Source organism: Anabrus simplex, chromosome 2 (genome assembly GCF_040414725.1).
Source record: "Anabrus simplex isolate iqAnaSimp1 chromosome 2, ASM4041472v1, whole genome shotgun sequence".
Taxonomy (NCBI): Eukaryota; Metazoa; Arthropoda; class Insecta; order Orthoptera; family Tettigoniidae; genus Anabrus; species Anabrus simplex.
The window spans coordinates 1,219,115,231-1,219,136,343 of NC_090266.1; the positions used below are offsets into that span (position 1 = coordinate 1,219,115,231).

At 33.4% G+C, this 21,113-nt stretch overlaps 1 protein-coding gene across 4 annotated transcripts in view; it reads right to left on the minus strand.

Annotated features, from left to right (window-relative positions):
• Positions 1-21,113, minus strand: part of LOC136864808 (phosphatase and actin regulator 2) — a 1,136,936-nt gene that overhangs the window by 55,305 nt on the left and 1,060,518 nt on the right. For all 4 annotated transcript variants that reach the window (XM_067142230.2, XM_067142231.2, XM_067142232.2 and 1 more), the window contains 2 exons: positions 20,550-20,706; positions 1,088-1,143 (listed from right to left, as the gene is read on the minus strand). In XM_067142230.2, the coding sequence (XP_066998331.2) occupies positions 1,088-1,143; positions 20,550-20,706 (213 nt within the window). The remainder of the gene's footprint in view (positions 1-1,087; positions 1,144-20,549; positions 20,707-21,113) is intronic.

Genomic DNA, 21,113 nt, shown 5'->3' on the forward strand with positions numbered 1-21,113 from the left:
CTTGGTATCGATAGTGCTGCCTGGTGCTGCCAACTGCATGATAACGAAATCTGAATTGAATCGAGAATATGATCGATCGATATGAAATTTCTAAACCGTTATCATCTTAAGCCAACAACTATGTCACATACACATTATATAACATTATACAACATATCTCTCGATGCGAATCTTGTTCCTAGCATGAATTCTATACTTTGACTTTGATGTGTAAACAACAACAGTACCAGTACGTAAAGTTTACGCCAGATGTCGCACAACGATGCTTAAGCGATTCATAGTTTGTGTTTCAAAGGTTGCCAGTATGAATCTCGAAGATCGCCGAGGTCGACCGATTCAGCACTAGGATGTAAATGCACCAAGATAAAGTGTGCGGATAGTACATACAATATGATCGTGCTGTTTGTGAGGTTATGTCATGAAACATGTGCTATATATAAATATTTATATCAGTTCAGTTAATACATGTAAATTAATATTATAATTTATTCTTACCTGTATATATAAATTGTAATCCATAATTGTGAAACACACTTTACTTCCAGAAAGGTAATATGTACGAGAACGATTGAGAATATTCCATACATTATAATCTATGTATTATGCACTCTCAAGTTTTCGAGAAGGTATTGCTTGTAATGTATCTTTCTGGAAGCCTGGCCAGGATACCTATATAAAGAGACGATCTTGACGGTGAAGTTAGTTACTGTTAAGCGAGCTGTTGGAAGTTATTGGTTGAAGAGTCATGGTGTAGCAAGGTTATGCTTGTGACCACGTGTCGGCATGCTTTTAAGCAGTCAACTGTTTTATTTGTGTTCCAAGGTTGTATTCTCCATGTGCAGCGATTGGCTTTTGTCAAAATGGTGGCTTGGTGATGCAAGTGTTTTGTTGTGATAGCAGTGATCAAGGTTATGTATGTGTTTAATTTGTAAATACATGTAAATAAAATAATTGTACCAACTGACAGCATCTTATGTGAGGCTTTGTGGTTTGACAGAATAGTGGCTTAATAACCCGAGTCATGCCACGGAAACAAGAAGAAGAGCACATTACTACTGAACTACATGTAGTTAATCACAGGACTTACTTTTTAAGATGTTCCTTTCTTCTAATTCTTCCTGTGTTGGTCTCATGCTGAGTCGCCTGGAAAAACAGAAATAGTAATGAACACCCAAATTATCTAGAGGAATGAATGAAGGTCCCCCTTAGTGTGGGCAGTCTCAGCTCGATCTGCTATGTGGAGAAATTAAAATCATACTCAGTATTAATTTTGGATCAGGAATACAAAACGTGAAAAGGAGTGCAGTTCACTTTTTGTCTGTCTGTGGATTGTGTCAAAATTACAGCACAACAGCTCAGCACTATTTCCCCAAGCTCTGTATTTGAATTCAAGGATAGCCTAGTTCGGCACCAGACTATGTTAACAGGAACAAAGCAATTCATACTAGCTGCAATGAGAAACTGTACATAACACAAGTTGTGCAAAGTTTTTGACAATTATTACATTTTTCACAAACTTCAAAATATCTTGAGAAATATTAATTCTATCTAAACCTCTAATTAATACAAGTTATAAGAACTACAATTTTCAATAATTCAAGTCCCATATATTTTACCGTATGAACTATGATAAGAAGGATATTCCTGAATTTGTATTTTCATTGCCGAGCATCACCGACGTAGAAATATTTTTCAGTCATCATTGTAACGAGTTAACTGTCGATGGCTGCCATTGAGATTGTTTCTATTAAGTGAAATACCACAAGGTCTCACCATACTTTGATCAGGATGATAACGAAGATGACCACTCAAATGAAAATGTAAACGAGAAGAAGAAGAAGAAGAAGAAGAAGAAGGAGAAGGAGAAGAAGAAGAAGCTTTGAAATGACAGGGAATGAACTAATCCCTTGACCTTGGAAGTCATAATACCGGGCCTACAATGTCCTAAGCCCACAAAACCGTCAGCTGAGGTGCGTTGCCACTGCGCTTGATAATGTTACTACAACAGCTAGTCTTAAATACAATTCTTACAGCTAGTCACTATTTATTTTAGTTTTTTTTAACTCTTTAACATTGTGTCAGGGACCAGCACATCGTTTTCAAGAAAACTGGTTCTTTTGGAAGGTGAGTAGTAAAATTCGGCCCTATGAAACTATGAAAGAAACCATTTTTAAAATATAAAAATGATTGAATATGGTTGCCACAGAAAACTGTACATGATAGGGGATTTTTGATTTCAAATTCAAATTGCGATGGGCGAGTTAGTTTAACTGACAATTCCATTTCATTGCCTGAAAAACATTAAAATTTTGTTGTAAAGTAAATTTTTCTGACGACGACAGTCATATAGTTGCATTCTCGTATAAACGTTCTTGTATCAACATTCAAGCCAAAATAATGGAGGTCAAGATATTTGTAAGTATACTTGAACTGTATAAATTACAGAATAGAATTTGAATCGAGTTAGCATAGTATGTGAACCAAACTGTGTATACTAGCTGTTCAGTAAGTGACTAATCTCATGTTTTAATCCGTATTGAAATCTGTTAGTATACAATAATAAAGTTTTATTATGAATCCACCTGTTCAATACATTATAATGTTGTTACATTAAAATAACTTCATTAGTTAAAAAGTTACATATGGGACATGTTTCGCTCTCTTATAGAGCATCATCAGCCAAATCCGAATCTCAAACAATTGTTATTTACGTAACGAAGACTTAAGAACCATTAGAACACTTTTGACAAACTTAAAACTTATTCTATTCAAAAATCATAAAATATAAAATCCTTGTATACATGGCTCAATTACATGTGCTTATTAGGAACATACATTAAAATTATGGAAAAGAGAGTACTAAAATATAAAATAAATAATATATATATCATGTCCAAAATCCTAGAAAGATGTGAAGATCAATCTTAGGAGCCAATTTGTGGATCTTCTTAGTAATGAGATCTGGTAAAAAAGTAATTTATCCCTTGTGGATAAGAGTCTATAAAGATTCAAAATTTATCGTCAAATTTGATGATTGAACTTATAACAGGATAAATGTTGGTCTTCAAGAAATTTAAATGCTTGTCATGTGACCTCGGCGAATGCTGTTGGAAAGATATGTTCTTATAGTTGTCAATGACCGTTCGTTGAACTAATGGATTTTATACAGATGATTGAAAGGGACGTAAATCAACGTTTGTATTGAAAGCTGCTGCTTGGTTTATCTTGTTGAATGTCTGTAACAAGAAAAGGAATCTTGTAAGTAATCGGAATTTGTGTTGCTAGTTAAGAGTGTGTTTCTAGAAACTTCACTTACCCCTCCAATTGCTGTTTGTCGGTTTGGTGTTGTCCGAGGTTATGTGGTGACTGTCTGTTCTGTGTCTACTCCTTGTGTTGTAAGAGTGAGGTGGTGGGGGTTGAGGGGAGGGAGTAGGGGTAGGAGGAGAAATGTTTGTGGGTGTGGTTTTGGAAGGGGAATGTCTAGTAGGAGCGCAGGGAGGGGTTGAGTTTTTTAATGTTGGATGATTATTAGTTATTTTGGGAATGAAAACTTTGGCAAAATTACTTTTTTCTAGATTAAGCGTCTTTAAGAGTTTCGGTAATTGTTCGTGCAACGGATTTCTTATTTCAATTTCGTCATTTAAATTTTTTTCCTTATTGAAATACTGGTCTAAGTGGATATAAATATTTTCTAATTCTGTCATTAGTTTACCTTTTTCTATCTTCTTTATGATTTTTAGGTCTTTCTCTATGGTTGTAAATTGGTGGCCTGACTCTCTCATGTGAGCACTCATCGCAGAATGTTTGTTGTGCTTTGTAGCATTAACGTGTTCTAAGTATCTTGTGAGAAAGTTACGGCCAGTTTGGCCAACATATGAACATTTACATTCTACACATGTTAATCTATAGATGCCAGAGCTTAGATAAGGGTTCTTGTTGGAATTTATACTATTGTGGTTGAAAAAAATGTTTCTGTTTGTATTTTGTGTTTTGAATGCTACATTTACATCTCGTTTTTTGATAGGATTAGTTATTTGAAAAATGGCTGGATTGGTGAATGTAAATGTTGCGAATTTGGACTGCTTAGTTTTTTCGGGAGTAAGATTAGTTACTAACTTTTGTTTTACTTTATTGATGATCCGATTGACTGTATTTATTTTATATCCATTAATTGAGGCCAGATCTTTTATAAAATTGAGTTCCTTTTTTAAGTTACTCTCTGAAAGGGGGATTTTGAAAGCTCTATAAACTAAACTGTAAAAAGCCGCCTGTTTATGTGATTTTGGGTGAAGAGAATCATTTTTTATCGTTAGAGGGGCATATGATGGTTTTCTAAATATTTGAAATTCAAAACTATCTCTTATTCGTGTTACATTAATATCCAGGAAGTTTATTGAGTTGTTAGTTTCATCTTCTTTCGTGAATTTTATATTTGGGTCAATATTATTTAAGAAACTTAGGATTTTTTCACTATCATTTTTTTGGCTATCTATTATGACAAAGGTGTCGTCTACATACCTGATCCAAAGGCAAAGTCCATTTATTTTTGTGTTTATTTTGTTTTGCTCCAAATGATCCATATATATGTCTGCCAGTATGCCCGACGTGGAGTCTCCCATTGCTAGGCATGTTTGGTGGTAAATCTTTTTATTGAATGTGAAGTAATTATTGTTTAATACAAATTTCAGTAGGTTTACGAATTCGTCTATTTCACATCTACTTAATTTGCTGTATGTAAGAAGATTGTGTTTGATGATATTGATGGTTTCTTTAACCGGTATATTTGGATACATGTTGGTTACGTCGAATGAAACCATTTTATGTTGTGGTTGTAAATTGAATTTTCTTAGTTTATTACAAAATTCTATTGAATTTTTGATTGTTGATTCGTTGTTAAATTTGTAATGTCTTTTGAGGAAATAGTGTATAAATTTGGATGTTTTATACGTGGGACTATTTCTACTGTTTATTATAGGACGTATGGGTACGTTGGGTTTATGTAATTTGGGCAATGCCCTAGCTGTTGGTAACTTTGGATTCATATTTATCATTTTTTGGTGTTCTTGTTCATTAAACAAAAAAGTAGAATTCTTGAGGATAATTTTTAGATTCCGTTGAATCTTATTTATGGGATCCTGGTTTACGAGAGTGTAGGTTTTGTCTGAAAAGAATTCTTCTGTTTTTTCAATGTAGTCATTTTTATTTAAGAGGACTGTGGTTTCACCTTTGTCTGCTTTGGTAACAATTACATTATTTTTGTTTAGTTTTGTTTTTAGTGTCATTATTTCTGTTATGAGAGTGGAATTAGAACTTTTGTTTATTTCCCTTACGAAAGCCGGTAGCTTCTTTTTAACTTCAAATCTGATGTCGTTTTGTATATCTGGTGTTAATTTATTCAAGTTTGATTCAACTTCTGCTACTACATTGATTACGTCTTCTACTTTTTGAGAGTTAGGCCAATTAAATTTTGAACCTTTATCTAATAGGTTCATCTCATTATCAGTAAAGTTTGTGTTTGAGAGATTGATAGTGGTGGGAATGTTTTTAAGGTTAGAATTAGGATTATTTGCTCTATTGTTAGATTTGTTATGATTTGGTTTGTTTTCTTTTAAGAGTGTAAGTTTTTTATCTAGGGTTTTTTGTTTCTTGTCTAAAACGTCTGCAAGTTTCTCTGTTATATGATTTTGGATAGATTTCCATTCTAAAGGAGATAATTCTTGTGCAATTACCAAGTGTGTACGATATAATTGCAAGTTCAAAAATGATTTCTTCCTATATAGAGCTTTAATTTCACTTTTCAGCCAGATCTCATTTATTTTGTTTTGAGTATCTGCTACCTTTGAATTAGATACGTTTTTTCTTTGTATAGATTTTAAAAACCTAGGTACTAATTTACATTTCAAACATTCTTTCAAGAACCAAATATCTTTGGATATCTTACTGATTTTGATTTTGAGATTCAGATATCTATTCTTTTTGTTTGTATTAGCCTGGTTGGCTATTTCATTGCAAGTGACTAATCTCATGTTTTAATCCGTATTGAAATCTGTTAGTATACAATAATAAAGTTTTATTATGAATCCACCTGTTCAATACATTATAATGTTGTTACATTAAAATAACTTCATTAGTTAAAAAGTTACATATGGGACATGTTTCGCTCTCTTATAGAGCATCATCAGCCAAATCCGAATCTCAAACAATTGTTATTTACGTAACAAAGACTTAAGAACCATTAGAACACTTTTGACAAACTTAAAACTTATTCTATTCAAAAATCATAAAATATAAAATCCTTGTATACATGGCTCAATTACATGTGCTTATTAGGAACATACATTAAAATTATGGAAAAGAGAGTACTAAAATATAAAATAAATAATATATATATCATGTCCAAAATCCTAGAAAGATGTGAAGATCAATCTTAGGAGCCAATTTGTGGATCTTCTTAGTAATGAGATCTGGTAAAAAAGTAATTTATCCCTTGTGGATAAGAGTCTATAAAGATTCAAAATTTATCGTCAAATTTGATGATTGAACTTATAACAGGATAAATGTTGGTCTTCAAGAAATTTAAATGCTTGTCATGTGACCTCGGCGAATGCTGTTGGAAAGATATGTTCTTATAGTTGTCAATGACCGTTCGTTGAACTAATGGATTTTATACAGATGATTGAAAGGGACGTAAATCAACGTTTGTATTGAAAGCTGCTGCTTGGTTTATCTTGTTGAATGTCTGTAACAAGAAAAGGAATCTTGTAAGTAATCGGAATTTGTGTTGCTAGTTAAGAGTGTGTTTCTAGAAACTTCACTTACCCCTCCAATTGCTGTTTGTCGGTTTGGTGTTGTCCGAGGTTATGTGGTGACTGTCTGTTCTGTGTCTACTCCTTGTGTTGTAAGAGTGAGGTGGTGGGGGTTGAGGGGAGGGAGTAGGGGTAGGAGGAGAAATGTTTGTGGGTGTGGTTTTGGAAGGGGAATGTCTAGTAGGAGCGCAGGGAGGGGTTGAGTTTTTTAATGTTGGATGATTATTAGTTATTTTGGGAATGAAAACTTTGGCAAAATTACTTTTTTCTAGATTAAGCGTCTTTAAGAGTTTCGGTAATTGTTCGTGCAACGGATTTCTTATTTCAATTTCGTCATTTAAATTTTTTTCCTTATTGAAATACTGGTCTAAGTGGATATAAATATTTTCTAATTCTGTCATTAGTTTACCTTTTTCTATCTTCTTTATGATTTTTAGGTCTTTCTCTATGGTTGTAAATTGGTGGCCTGACTCTCTCATGTGAGCACTCATCGCAGAATGTTTGTTGTGCTTTGTAGCATTAACGTGTTCTAAGTATCTTGTGAGAAAGTTACGGCCAGTTTGGCCAACATATGAACATTTACATTCTACACATGTTAATCTATAGATGCCAGAGCTTAGATAAGGGTTCTTGTTGGAATTTATACTATTGTGGTTGAAAAAAATGTTTCTGTTTGTATTTTGTGTTTTGAATGCTACATTTACATCTCGTTTTTTGATAGGATTAGTTATTTGAAAAATGGCTGGATTGGTGAATGTAAATGTTGTGAATTTGGACTGCTTAGTTTTTTCGGGAGTAAGATTAGTTACTAACTTTTGTTTTACTTTATTGATGATCCGATTGACTGTATTTATTTTATATCCATTAATTGAGGCCAGATCTTTTATAAAATTGAGTTCCTTTTTTAAGTTACTCTCTGAAAGGGGGATTTTGAAAGCTCTATAAACTAAACTGTAAAAAGCCGCCTGTTTATGTGATTTTGGGTGAAGAGAATCATTTTTTATCGTTAGAGGGGCATATGATGGTTTTCTAAATATTTGAAATTCAAAACTATCTCTTATTCGTGTTACATTAATATCCAGGAAGTTTATTGAGTTGTTAGTTTCATCTTCTTTCGTGAATTTTATATTTGGGTCAATATTATTTAAGAAACTTAGGATTTTTTCACTATCATTTTTTTGGCTATCTATTATGACAAAGGTGTCGTCTACATACCTGATCCAAAGGCAAAGTCCATTTATTTTTGTGTTTATTTTGTTTTGCTCCAAATGATCCATATATATGTCTGCCAGTATGCCCGACGTGGGGTCTCCCATTGCTAGGCATGTTTGGTGGTAAATCTTTTTATTAAATGTGAAGTAATTATTGTTTAATACAAATTTCAGTAGGTTTACGAATTCGTCTATTTCACATCTACTTAATTTGCTGTATGTAAGAAGATTGTGTTTGATGATATTGATGGTTTCTTTAACCGGTATATTTGGATACATGTTGGTTACGTCGAATGAAACCATTTTATGTTGTGGTTGTAAATTGAATTTTCTTAGTTTATTACAAAATTCTATTGAATTTTTGATTGTTGATTCGTTGTTAAATTTGTAATGTCTTTTGAGGAAATAGTGTATAAATTTGGATGTTTTATACGTGGGACTATTTCTACTGTTTATTATAGGACGTATGGGTACGTTGGGTTTATGTAATTTGGGCAATGCCCTAGCTGTTGGTAACTTTGGATTCATATTTATCATTTTTTGGTGTTCTTGTTCATTAAACAAAAAAGTAGAATTCTTGAGGATAATTTTTAGATTCCGTTGAATCTTATTTATGGGATCCTGGTTTACGAGAGTGTAGGTTTTGTCTGAAAAGAATTCTTCTGTTTTTTCAATGTAGTCATTTTTATTTAAGAGGACTGTGGTTTCACCTTTGTCTGCTTTGGTAACAATTACATTATTTTTGTTTAGTTTTGTTTTTAGTGTCATTATTTCTGTTATGAGAGTGGAATTAGAACTTTTGTTTATTTCCCTTACGAAAGCCGGTAGCTTCTTTTTAACTTCAAATCTGATGTCGTTTTGTATATCTGGTGTTAATTTATTCAAGTTTGATTCAACTTCTGCTACTACATTGATTACGTCTTCTACTTTTTGAGAGTTAGGCCAATTAAATTTTGAACCTTTATCTAATAGGTTCATCTCATTATCAGTAAAGTTTGTGTTTGAGAGATTGATAGTGGTGGGAATGTTTTTAAGGTTAGAATTAGGATTATTTGCTCTATTGTTAGATTTGTTATGATTTGGTTTGTTTTCTTTTAAGAGTGTAAGTTTTTTATCTAGGGTTTTTTGTTTCTTGTCTAAAACGTCTGCAAGTTTCTCTGTTATATGATTTTGGATAGATTTCCATTCTAAAGGAGATAATTCTTGTGCAATTACCAAGTGTGTACGATATAATTGCAAGTTCAAAAATGATTTCTTCCTATATAGAGCTTTAATTTCACTTTTCAGCCAGATCTCATTTATTTTGTTTTGAGTATCTGCTACCTTTGAATTAGATACGTTTTTTCTTTGTATAGATTTTAAAAACCTAGGTACTAATTTACATTTCAAACATTCTTTCAAGAACCAAATATCTTTGGATATCTTACTGATTTTGATTTTGAGATTCAGATATCTATTCTTTTTGTTTGTATTAGCCTGGTTGGCTATTTCATTGCAAGTGACTAATCTCATGTTTTAATCCGTATTGAAATCTGTTAGTATACAATAATGAAGTTTTATTATGAATCCACCTGTTCAATACATTATAATGTTGTTACATTAAAATAACTTCATTAGTTAAAAAGTTACATATGGGACATGTTTCGCTCTCTTATAGAGCATCATCAGCCAAATCCGAATCTCAAACAATTGTTATTTACGTAACAAAGACTTAAGAACCATTAGAACACTTTTGACAAACTTAAAACTTATTCTATTCAAAAATCATAAAATATAAAATCCTTGTATACGTGGCTCAATTACATGTGCTTATTAGGAACATACATTAAAATTATGGAAAAGAGAGTACTAAAATATAAAATAAATAATATATATATCATGTCCAAAATCCTAGAAAGATGTGAAGATCAATCTTAGGAGCCAATTTGTGGATCTTCTTAGTAATGAGATCTGGTAAAAAAGTAATTTATCCCTTGTGGATAAGAGTCTATAAAGATTCAAAATTTATCGTCAAATTTGATGATTGAACTTATAACAGGATAAATGTTGGTCTTCAAGAAATTTAAATGCTTGTCATGTGACCTCGGCGAATGCTGTTGGAAAAATATGTTCTTATAGTTGTCAATGACCGTTCGTTGAACTAATGGATTTTATACAGATGATTGAAAGGGACGTAAATCAACGTTTGTATTGAAAGCTGCTGCTTGGTTTATCTTGTTGAATGTCTGTAACAAGAAAAGGAATCTTGTAAGTAATCGGAATTTGTGTTGCTAGTTAAGAGTGTGTTTCTAGAAACTTCACTTACCCCTCCAATTGCTGTTTGTCGGTTTGGAGTTGTCCGAGGTTATGTGGTGACTGTCTGTTCTGTGTCAACGAACGGTCATTGACAACTATAAGAACATATCTTTCCAACAGCATTCGCCGAGGTCACATGACAAGCATTTAAATTTCTTGAAGACCAACATTTATCCTGTTATAAGTTCAATCATCAAATTTGACGATAAATTTTGAATCTTTATAGACTCTTATCCACAAGGGATAAATTACTTTTTTACCAGATCTCATTACTAAGAAGATCCACAAATTGGCTCCTAAGATTGATCTTCACATCTTTCTAGGATTTTGGACATGATATATATATTATTTATTTTATATTTTAGTACTCTCTTTTCCATAATTTTAATGTATGTTCCTAATAAGCACATGTAATTGAGCCATGTATACAAGGATTTTATATTTTATGATTTTTGAATAGAATAAGTTTTAAGTTTGTCAAAAGTGTTCTAATGGTTCTTAAGTCTTTGTTACGTAAATAACAATTGTTTGAGATTCGGATTTGGCTGATGATGCTCTATAAGAGAGCGAAACATGTCCCATATGTAACTTTTTAACTAATGAAGTTATTTTAATGTAACAACATTATAATGTATTGAACAGGTGGATTCATTATAAAACTTTATTATTGTATACTAACAGATTTCAATACGGATTAAAACATGAGATTAGTCACTTGCAATGAAATAGCCAACCAGGCTAATACAAACAAAAAGAATAGATATCTGAATCTCAAAATCAAAATCAGTAAGATATCCAAAGATATTTGGTTCTTGAAAGAATGTTTGAAATGTAAATTAGTACCTAGGTTTTTAAAATCTATACAAAGAAAAAACGTATCTAATTCAAAGGTAGCAGATACTCAAAACAAAATAAATGAGATCTGGCTGAAAAGTGAAATTAAAGCTCTATATAGGAAGAAATCATTTTTGAACTTGCAATTATATCGTACACACTTGGTAATTGCACAAGAATTATCTCCTTTAGAATGGAAATCTATCCAAAATCATATAACAGAGAAACTTGCAGACGTTTTAGACAAGAAACAAAAAACCCTAGATAAAAAACTTACACTCTTAAAAGAAAACAAACCAAATCATAACAAATCTAACAATAGAGCAAATAATCCTAATTCTAACCTTAAAAACATTCCCACCACTATCAATCTCTCAAACACAAACTTTACTGATAATGAGATGAACCTATTAGATAAAGGTTCAAAATTTAATTGGCCTAACTCTCAAAAAGTAGAAGACGTAATCAATGTAGTAGCAGAAGTTGAATCAAACTTGAATAAATTAACACCAGATATACAAAACGACATCAGATTTGAAGTTAAAAAGAAGCTACCGGCTTTCGTAAGGGAAATAAACAAAAGCTCTAATTCCACTCTCATAACAGAAATAATGACACTAAAAACAAAACTAAACAAAAATAATGTAATTGTTACCAAAGCAGACAAAGGTGAAACCACAGTCCTCTTAAATAAAAATGACTACATTGAAAAAACAGAAGAATTCTTTTCAGACAAAACCTACACTCTCGTAAACCAGGATCCCATAAATAAGATTCAACGGAATCTAAAAATTATCCTCAAGAATTCTACTTTTTTGTTTAATGAACAAGAACACCAAAAAATGATAAATATGAATCCAAAGTTACCAACAGCTAGGGCATTGCCCAAATTACATAAACCCAACGTACCCATACGTCCTATAATAAACAGTAGAAATAGTCCCACGTATAAAACATCCAAATTTATACACTATTTCCTCAAAAGACATTACAAATTTAACAACGAATCAACAATCAAAAATTCAATAGAATTTTGTAATAAACTAAGAAAATTCAATTTACAACCACAACATAAAATGGTTTCATTCGACGTAACCAACATGTATCCAAATATACCGGTTAAAGAAACCATCAATATCATCAAACACAATCTTCTTACATACAGCAAATTAAGTAGATGTGAAATAGACGAATTCGTAAACCTACTGAAATTTGTATTAAACAATAATTACTTCACATTTAATAAAAAGATTTACCACCAAACATGCCTAGCAATGGGAGACCCCACGTCGGGCATACTGGCAGACATATATATGGATCATTTGGAGCAAAACAAAATAAACACAAAAATAAATGGACTTTGCCTTTGGATCAGGTATGTAGACGACACCTTTGTCATAATAGATAGCCAAAAAAATGATAGTGAAAAAATCCTAAGTTTCTTAAATAATATTGACCCAAATATAAAATTCACGAAAGAAGATGAAACTAACAACTCAATAAACTTCCTGGATATTAATGTAACACGAATAAGAGATAGTTTTGAATTTCAAATATTTAGAAAACCATCATATGCCCCTCTAACGATAAAAAATGATTCTCTTCACCCAAAATCACATAAACAGGCGGCTTTTTACAGTTTAGTTTATAGAGCTTTCAAAATCCCCCTTTCAGAGAGTAACTTAAAAAAGGAACTCAATTTTATAAAAGATCTGGCCTCAATTAATGGATATAAAATAAATACAGTCAATCGGATCATCAATAAAGTAAAACAAAAGTTAGTAACTAATCTTACTCCCGAAAAAACTAAGCAGTCCAAATTCGCAACATTTACATTCACCAATCCAGCCATTTTTCAAATAACTAATCCTATCAAAAAACGAGATGTAAATGTAGCATTCAAAACACAAAATACAAACAGAAACATTTTTTTCAACCACAATAGTATAAATTCCAACAAGAACCCTTATCTAAGCTCTGGCATCTATAGATTAACATGTGTAGAATGTAAATGTTCATATGTTGGCCAAACTGGCCGTAACTTTCTCACAAGATACTTAGAACACGTTAATGCTACAAAGCACAACAAACATTCTGCGATGAGTGCTCACATGAGAGAGTCAGGCCACCAATTTACAACCATAGAGAAAGACCTAAAAATCATAAAGAAGATAGAAAAAGGTAAACTAATGACAGAATTAGAAAATATTTATATCCACTTAGACCAGTATTTCAATAAGGAAAAAAATTTAAATGACGAAATTGAAATAAGAAATCCGTTGCACGAACAATTACCGAAACTCTTAAAGACGCTTAATCTAGAAAAAAGTAATTTTGCCAAAGTTTTCATTCCCAAAATAACTAATAATCATCCAACATTAAAAAACTCAACCCCTCCCTGCGCTCCTACTAGACATTCCCCTTCCAAAACCACACCCACAAACATTTCTCCTCCTACCCCTACTCCCTCCCCTCAACCCCCACCACCTCACTCTTACAACACAAGGAGTAGACACAGAACAGACAGTCACCACATAACCTCGGACAACACCAAACCGACAAACAGCAATTGGAGGGGTAAGTGAAGTTTCTAGAAACACACTCTTAACTAGCAACACAAATTCCGATTACTTACAAGATTCCTTTTCTTGTTACAGACATTCAACAAGATAAACCAAGCAGCAGCTTTCAATACAAACGTTGATTTACGTCCCTTTCAATCATCTGTATAAAATCCATTAGTTCAACGAACGGTCATTGACAACTATAAGAACATATCTTTCCAACAGCATTCGCCGAGGTCACATGACAAGCATTTAAATTTCTTGAAGACCAACATTTATCCTGTTATAAGTTCAATCATCAAATTTGACGATAAATTTTGAATCTTTATAGACTCTTATCCACAAGGGATAAATTACTTTTTTACCAGATCTCATTACTAAGAAGATCCACAAATTGGCTCCTAAGATTGATCTTCACATCTTTCTAGGATTTTGGACATGATATATATATTATTTATTTTATATTTTAGTACTCTCTTTTCCATAATTTTAATGTATGTTCCTAATAAGCACATGTAATTGAGCCATGTATACAAGGATTTTATATTTTATGATTTTTGAATAGAATAAGTTTTAAGTTTGTCAAAAGTGTTCTAATGGTTCTTAAGTCTTTGTTACGTAAATAACAATTGTTTGAGATTCGGATTTGGCTGATGATGCTCTATAAGAGAGCGAAACATGTCCCATATGTAACTTTTTAACTAATGAAGTTATTTTAATGTAACAACATTATAATGTATTGAACAGGTGGATTCATAATAAAACTTTATTATTGTATACTAGCTGTTCAGTATTCGCACCTACCACATCGGTTTAGTGTATAAATGTACCTCGATAAAAGTCCAGGATGGTGGACGCAGAGCGAGTCTTGGCCCACGAGCGGCCACGCCTGGCCCGTGGTCCGACAGCTCTGCACTCCGACTGACCAACCGAGCAGAAGAGGAGCGGCCACGGCTCTATGCCTCTGTATTCGGGGGACGGAGATAGGCCGGTTTCAACCGTCGGCTGTCCCGATAACGGTTTCCTGTGGTGTTCCATTCTGCTGCATTAAGGCGAATGCCGGAACAGTTCCTAGTATAGGCCACGGTTGTCAACCCTCTCACCTCCTCTGCACATCTCCTCCTCCAATACAAATCTCCCGGCCTGAGAGACGGCATCACCATCTAGGAAGCCTGCCTCCCCCTTCAGGGAAGGAATGAAAACATTAACTATAGATATTCCAAAGTATTAGTGACCTTAGAAACTGTTCACAGTGTGATGGTATTCATTCATTCATTCAATCAATTAGCTTCCATAGACTGTTCAATTACATATTTTGAAATATGCCAACAGTATAGGAGTGTTTGTTTGTTTGTTTGTTTGTTTGCTTTGTAAAGGGCACCTGAGCCATGGCTCATATAGGTGCAATACATATCTGATATACATGTAGCAGAATTAGGAGATAACACAGAAGCTTAAACGTTTTACGTGAGAATAAACGGAAAGTGAGTTAAACTCATTACAGAGGTACGATACATTTAACGTATATATATATTACATATTCAAGATATCTCAGATGTTCATATCATCTTATGTAAATATTTTACAAGTTTTGGCTTAAATACAGTAAATGTAGCAGCCTGTCGAATATGTTCAGGAAGTGAGTTATACACATGTGCTGTCAAGTACCATACAGACTTGTTGCCATATTAATTGAGCTAATAAATTCAATGTGAATTTTATTGATACCTCTTGTATTGTATGAATGTATGTCAGAATTTGTCACACACAAAATATTGGAGTGAGCCAGATTATTATCAATTTATAGACCATCACAGCTGAAGCTTTCTGGCGTAAAGCCGCAAGCTGTTGAGTAATTTCTTAATACTAACAATAATACCGTATTTACGCGAATAATCCAAGCATATTTTTTAAAAATATTTGAGGTACGAAATTGGGGTGCGGGTTTTATTTGCGTCAAGGTTAGCAACAAGCTCCTGGTTCACGTACTTTTGGATGTAAGACGTACAGTTATGCTCTGTGTAACCGCAGATAGAAGAAAACTGCCCCCATATGTCATTTTTAAACAGAAAATAATTAAGACTTTTAATTCAAAACTGTCTTTATTGTCCTTAAAGTAGTATTTTACAGAGTATTCAAATTTTCTTGGCGTCATGATAGAACGCGTCTTCCGGAACGTGCAGGGGTAGCTTTCCGCACTTTCACTTGTTTCGGTGTGTGAAATCGTAATTCATTTGTATTCAGCGTTTTAAGGAACACCACATCATGTAGCAGGCAGTATGCAGAGAAGCAGAATCTGCGAACAATGGCGATGCCGACATTTGGCACAAAAGCGTGGCTCATAATTATAATCAGCTCGTACGCACCGAACAATATTGTCAATACCGATGAAACTGCATTTTTAATGCCGAAATCAACGGACTTATGGTTTTAAAGGAGATGGGGTCCTTTTACTATGTTTCAATGCAGACGAAAACGAAAGACTTCTCCTCTCGTCATAGGAAGGTTTAATAAGCCATGATGTTTTAAGGGTATAGAGTACTCTCCGTGCAAGTACAAGGCATCTAAAATGCATACAGTGCAGTAATCCAGTGAATAAAGCACTTGCACAGAGGAGCCAGCATAGATTTCAACTCGTCTTTGAATTCTTTTTCTTTCGTTGCGTGAGGTCATGTTTGCTAACGAGTTATATCATTGCATTATTTGAATACTGTAAATGCACCTTGTTGGATACATTATGGAAATAGTTTTTACCATCGCATTTGGAAGGTTTAAACTGTGAATCAATGTTAATTGCTTGCAATAACGGGTCTTAGAATATTTTGTGACGTGGCAAGGGTTGGCATTTCTGAATTAGAAGTTGGTGGTTAAATCGAAATCATGTAATTCAAACTCACATGTTTGCATCCCAACGACTTCGAATTAGTGAGGTTTTACTGTATCACAAAACTAACAAACGAGTTCGCAGGAGTGTCTATTTCAAGTGTTTGCATTGCACAAAAGAATTATCCACCACTGGTCGTGTTACTATCCGAGTAAAAAGACGCCGCCTGTAAGAAGTGTTTTAGACTCGGAGTGTGACGAATTTGTGAGTAATTTAGGAGAGGATTCTAGTGATGCAAGAGACAAAGAATCTTCCGATCTACGGCGAATCAAGCCTATTGCAAGTTTAGCTTAATGAAATATCTGTCACATAAGAAGGCCTAATTGCTCATTTTCATGGAAAATATATTTTATAGAAGTGATAATGTATTTTTATCATCTCAAATATGTTCAAGCAAAGTAGCTATATGCGTTATATTCATATTTGCGTAAATACCACGTGGAACTCGAGGAGGGATATGAAATATTTGTTTATGCTTACGTTACTCTTTCGATGGAAGGAATTTTAGTTCATTTCATTTTTTCTTTTCAAAATGGTCCTTCCTGAAATTAGGGTGCGGGGATTATTCATGTAAATACGGTATATGCACAATAATGAACATTTTGACAAAGAAGAAAAAGAACAAACAAGAATACCAAATACCTCAATGTTAGGACAGCACATTCTAATTTTTTTAAATAATATTAATAATCAATATTTACAAGACAAAATTAAAATTAAAATCTGAGAGTGTGGCGTTAACAATACGTACATAATCAATGTGATATTAACATATTTTTAAGGCTGTATACAGATATTAAGAACATTTATAAGTTAAAAAGTAATAGCATCATTATCAGCACTTCATCATGTATTCTTCTGTACTATGGAAGTAGCTACTCAGCAGGAGATTTTTTAAAATCTGTGGTAAATGAACTGACAGGACTCATATTTTTAATCTTATTTGGAAGCTTATTATACAATCTGATTCCAACAGAGTCTACATGTCTCAAGGCAAGGGTTTTACTCTTGTGCTAGATAAAAATATTATCTCTTGTTCGCGTCTGGTAATTGCGATTGTCAAAATTCTTTCCGATCAATTTTTTTTTTTTCATGTGTAGACTGCATTGCATGGTGCATATGCTTCGTACTGGGAGTATCCTTAGTCTCTTAAATAATGGTCTGCAATGATCTAACCTGTTCGTACCGAGAGTATCCTTAGTCTCTTAAATAATGGTCTGCAATGATCTAACCTGTTACGTCTTGATATAATTCTGATAGCTCGTTTCTGCATTCGAAAAATAACATTAAGATTTGATTTGTAGCAGCCCCAGAGACCAATAGCATAAGTGATAACTGAATGGAAATATTAAAAATATGCTATTCTAACATATTCTTCACTACAACTATTAGACAAAATCCTTAAGGCAAAACAAACAGAACTCGGACTTCCTTTTTTTTTTTTTTTTTTTTTTTAATATGACAATCCCGTCTTAATGTTTCATCTATATGGACACCTAGAAATGTTGTGGTCAACGTATTTTCAATTGCATTTGCATTTAATGTAAGGTTGTACTTTTTTTGCAGTTTTGTCATGGTAGTTAGATGCCTGGGCCTTCTTTAGGTTCAATGTTAATTTGTATTTCCTCAACCATGATTCTAACCTAGATGGGACTGTATTTGCTGCAGTTTCTACTTGATTATTGTGAGGAAGATAATTCACATAGATCAAGAAAAGAACAGGCCCCAAATTACTACCCTGTGGAAAACCTAAGTCTGAGAGTGATATGTCTCATTATGCCCTTTACTGTTACAATGTGTAATTTCAATAAACTGGGATCGTTTATCCAGGTATGATCTAAACGAGTCATTAACAGTTCCTCTAACCCCAGTCTGATATAATTTGTGCAACAATATTTCATGATCAACAGTATCAAATGCCATTGAAAGGTCAAGAAATAGTCCTATCACTGTTTCATCATTATCAAGAACATTTACGACCAACTGCGTAAAATGTGATAAAGCAAAGTACTTCTGCCAGCTCTAAACCCGTGTTGTGCATTATTAAACTAGTTACATTTGATAAAAAATTTAGTAAGCCGATCTTTCATAGCACATTGAAATATTTTTGAAATAACAGTAAGTACTGATATTGGTCTGTAATTAAGTAAATCGTGTAAGTTTCCACTTTTAAAGACTGGGATAACTTTAGCCTTTTTTAAAGAGATTAGGAAACTGACCACTAGAATATGATTCATTGATTAGGTAAGTTAAAGGCTGTACGAGATAGGGAGCACATTTTTTAATGAGTTTTGTGCAAATTTCACTTACACCTATGGAAGTTTTATTATTCAAAGACTGTATGATTTTAAGAACTTCCAATTCTGTTACTGGAGTTAATAGCATAGAGTCTTGCACAAAGGTTGGTAGTTTGGGTAATATATCTGATTTATTTGCATTTTCAAGTTTGTATGGTAGGGATAGAAAGAAATCATTTATATAATTAGCCAAATGATGAGGGTCATTCATTTGTATTCCATTATCATTTCTTATGGCAGCAACTTTATTTCCTACTGCATGTATGTTGGTTTCTCTCTTGATTAAATTTCATATCGTTCACGATTAATTATTGGACGACTCTAACTTTCTTGTTATTGTGCATTATCTTAGCCACCCTACGAACTCTTCGACAGACTGATTTGTAGTTTTTAACATACTTACAAAAATCCAGATCACAACTCTGCTGTGCTAATCTACATTTTACACACCGAAAGGAGAAGATTGGCGAGTTTCCAATTGAACGTGGTTAGCAGTAACGGTTGGAAGCAGTAACCCATGCTGAATCAACCGAGGACCATTGTTGACCGATTTCCAGAACATCAGCACCATGGAAGTGTAAAAGATGGGATCGCCTAACCTGAGGTCCATTCTCGTCACAGTAGGATGAGTATTCTATCCGTATTAGTAATGTAGAGCATGTTCAAGCATTTAGGAGGATAATAAGCTAGATCCACCAATTTCAGGCTGGCCATGTTTCATAGGCTGGGTGGATCTTTTCCATTCTTTTGTATAGATTTTTATGTTATTGCATTTTGTTTCTATTAACTATTCTTAAATTAATATAAAGTTATTTGAATACAAAGATGGTAGGTCGCATCAGACAGATCATTCCTCCGGATATTATCTAGTGGTAGGTTGACCGTGTGTAAGGACAACATGTTTTCCTGTTGGTAGAACCAGTTCAACTGAAAATCCCCGATGTAAATAAATTGTGTGTCCATTAATGATCTTTACAGGGGAACAAATTAAGAGTCCTTAGTTCAATATCCAAGTTCAGTATGTTACAACATTGATTATATATGGTTATTATTTAGCAAATATACTTTTTATGTTGTAGTCTCCTGTACGGAGACATTAACGCTCCATCTATAAAGGCAATGAAGCTGGAATCATTGTTTATCGTAATCTAGGAAAAGGATAAATAACAAGATAGTTCGTAATTGAGTAGATGGCACTGAATGGTGCTGTAGGCATTACGTCACCGTGATAAACATCATATTAGTCCCACGAGTGTTCAACTACACTTCTTGTTAAAATGAACCTGTCTTCTATAGGAAGTTGTCACAATTGGAGGTGATGTGTGAGGTGTGGGATGTCATTTTTTCTTGTGGGATAACAGGAATTGTTAAGGTGCTCGGCATCGCAGAGTCATCTGGAACTGCAATAAAGGCTGGTTTCAGCCAATCAATCGAAACAGTTACTCATTCACCATGGATTTTAATGTCGTAGGCTTTTGCAGAACGACTTAGAACTTTGAAGGGTCCGGTTTTGCAGAAGAAGGTGATGGAGTCTACGGATAAATCCACAGCAAAGATATCTAGAGAATGTCATGCATACTCGTAGACAAGTTTGTAAGTGAAAGAACACTAGGTTAAAGAACAGTCGCTAGATCAATGAAGCAGAGTAACAACCTTACCTGATGAGCCTTGCGCCAATAGCTTCTTTGGTTTCCATGCGTTCGTTCTCACTCTCTTCATGAATTATGTTTCTTGCCAGTAACTCTTGACGAGTTGGGCGGAGTGCAAGTTTGAGAGCCAGACTATCTTTACGGGCGATTTTGGCAGCCAGTCGACCTAATAATATTTAAATGTACTTAATAAAAATGTTGACAAAAGCACTGCAGGTACTTACAAAGATCAAAGAGGAAAAACTGTGGAAATAGATAAAATTGGAGTAGAGATGATACAGGTAACAGCTTAGAATACACAAACAGGTTACACAAGATTGATAAAAGAGAATGATAATTTCTATCACCTTTTTTCAAATTAAACACACTTTTTCACAAAAAATAAAGAGAGAAATAAGAATGCAATAGTTAAATACAAGGAATTTTTATACACAGACATTTTATTTGCCACAATTTTAAAAAAAAAAGTTAAAATTATTTTGCTCTCTTAGTGTGAGCGATCTTCAAAAAATGAACGAAACTTGCCAACGTTGCTCTGAGAGACGCTTTATTTCTTTATCCTCTGGTAGGCTT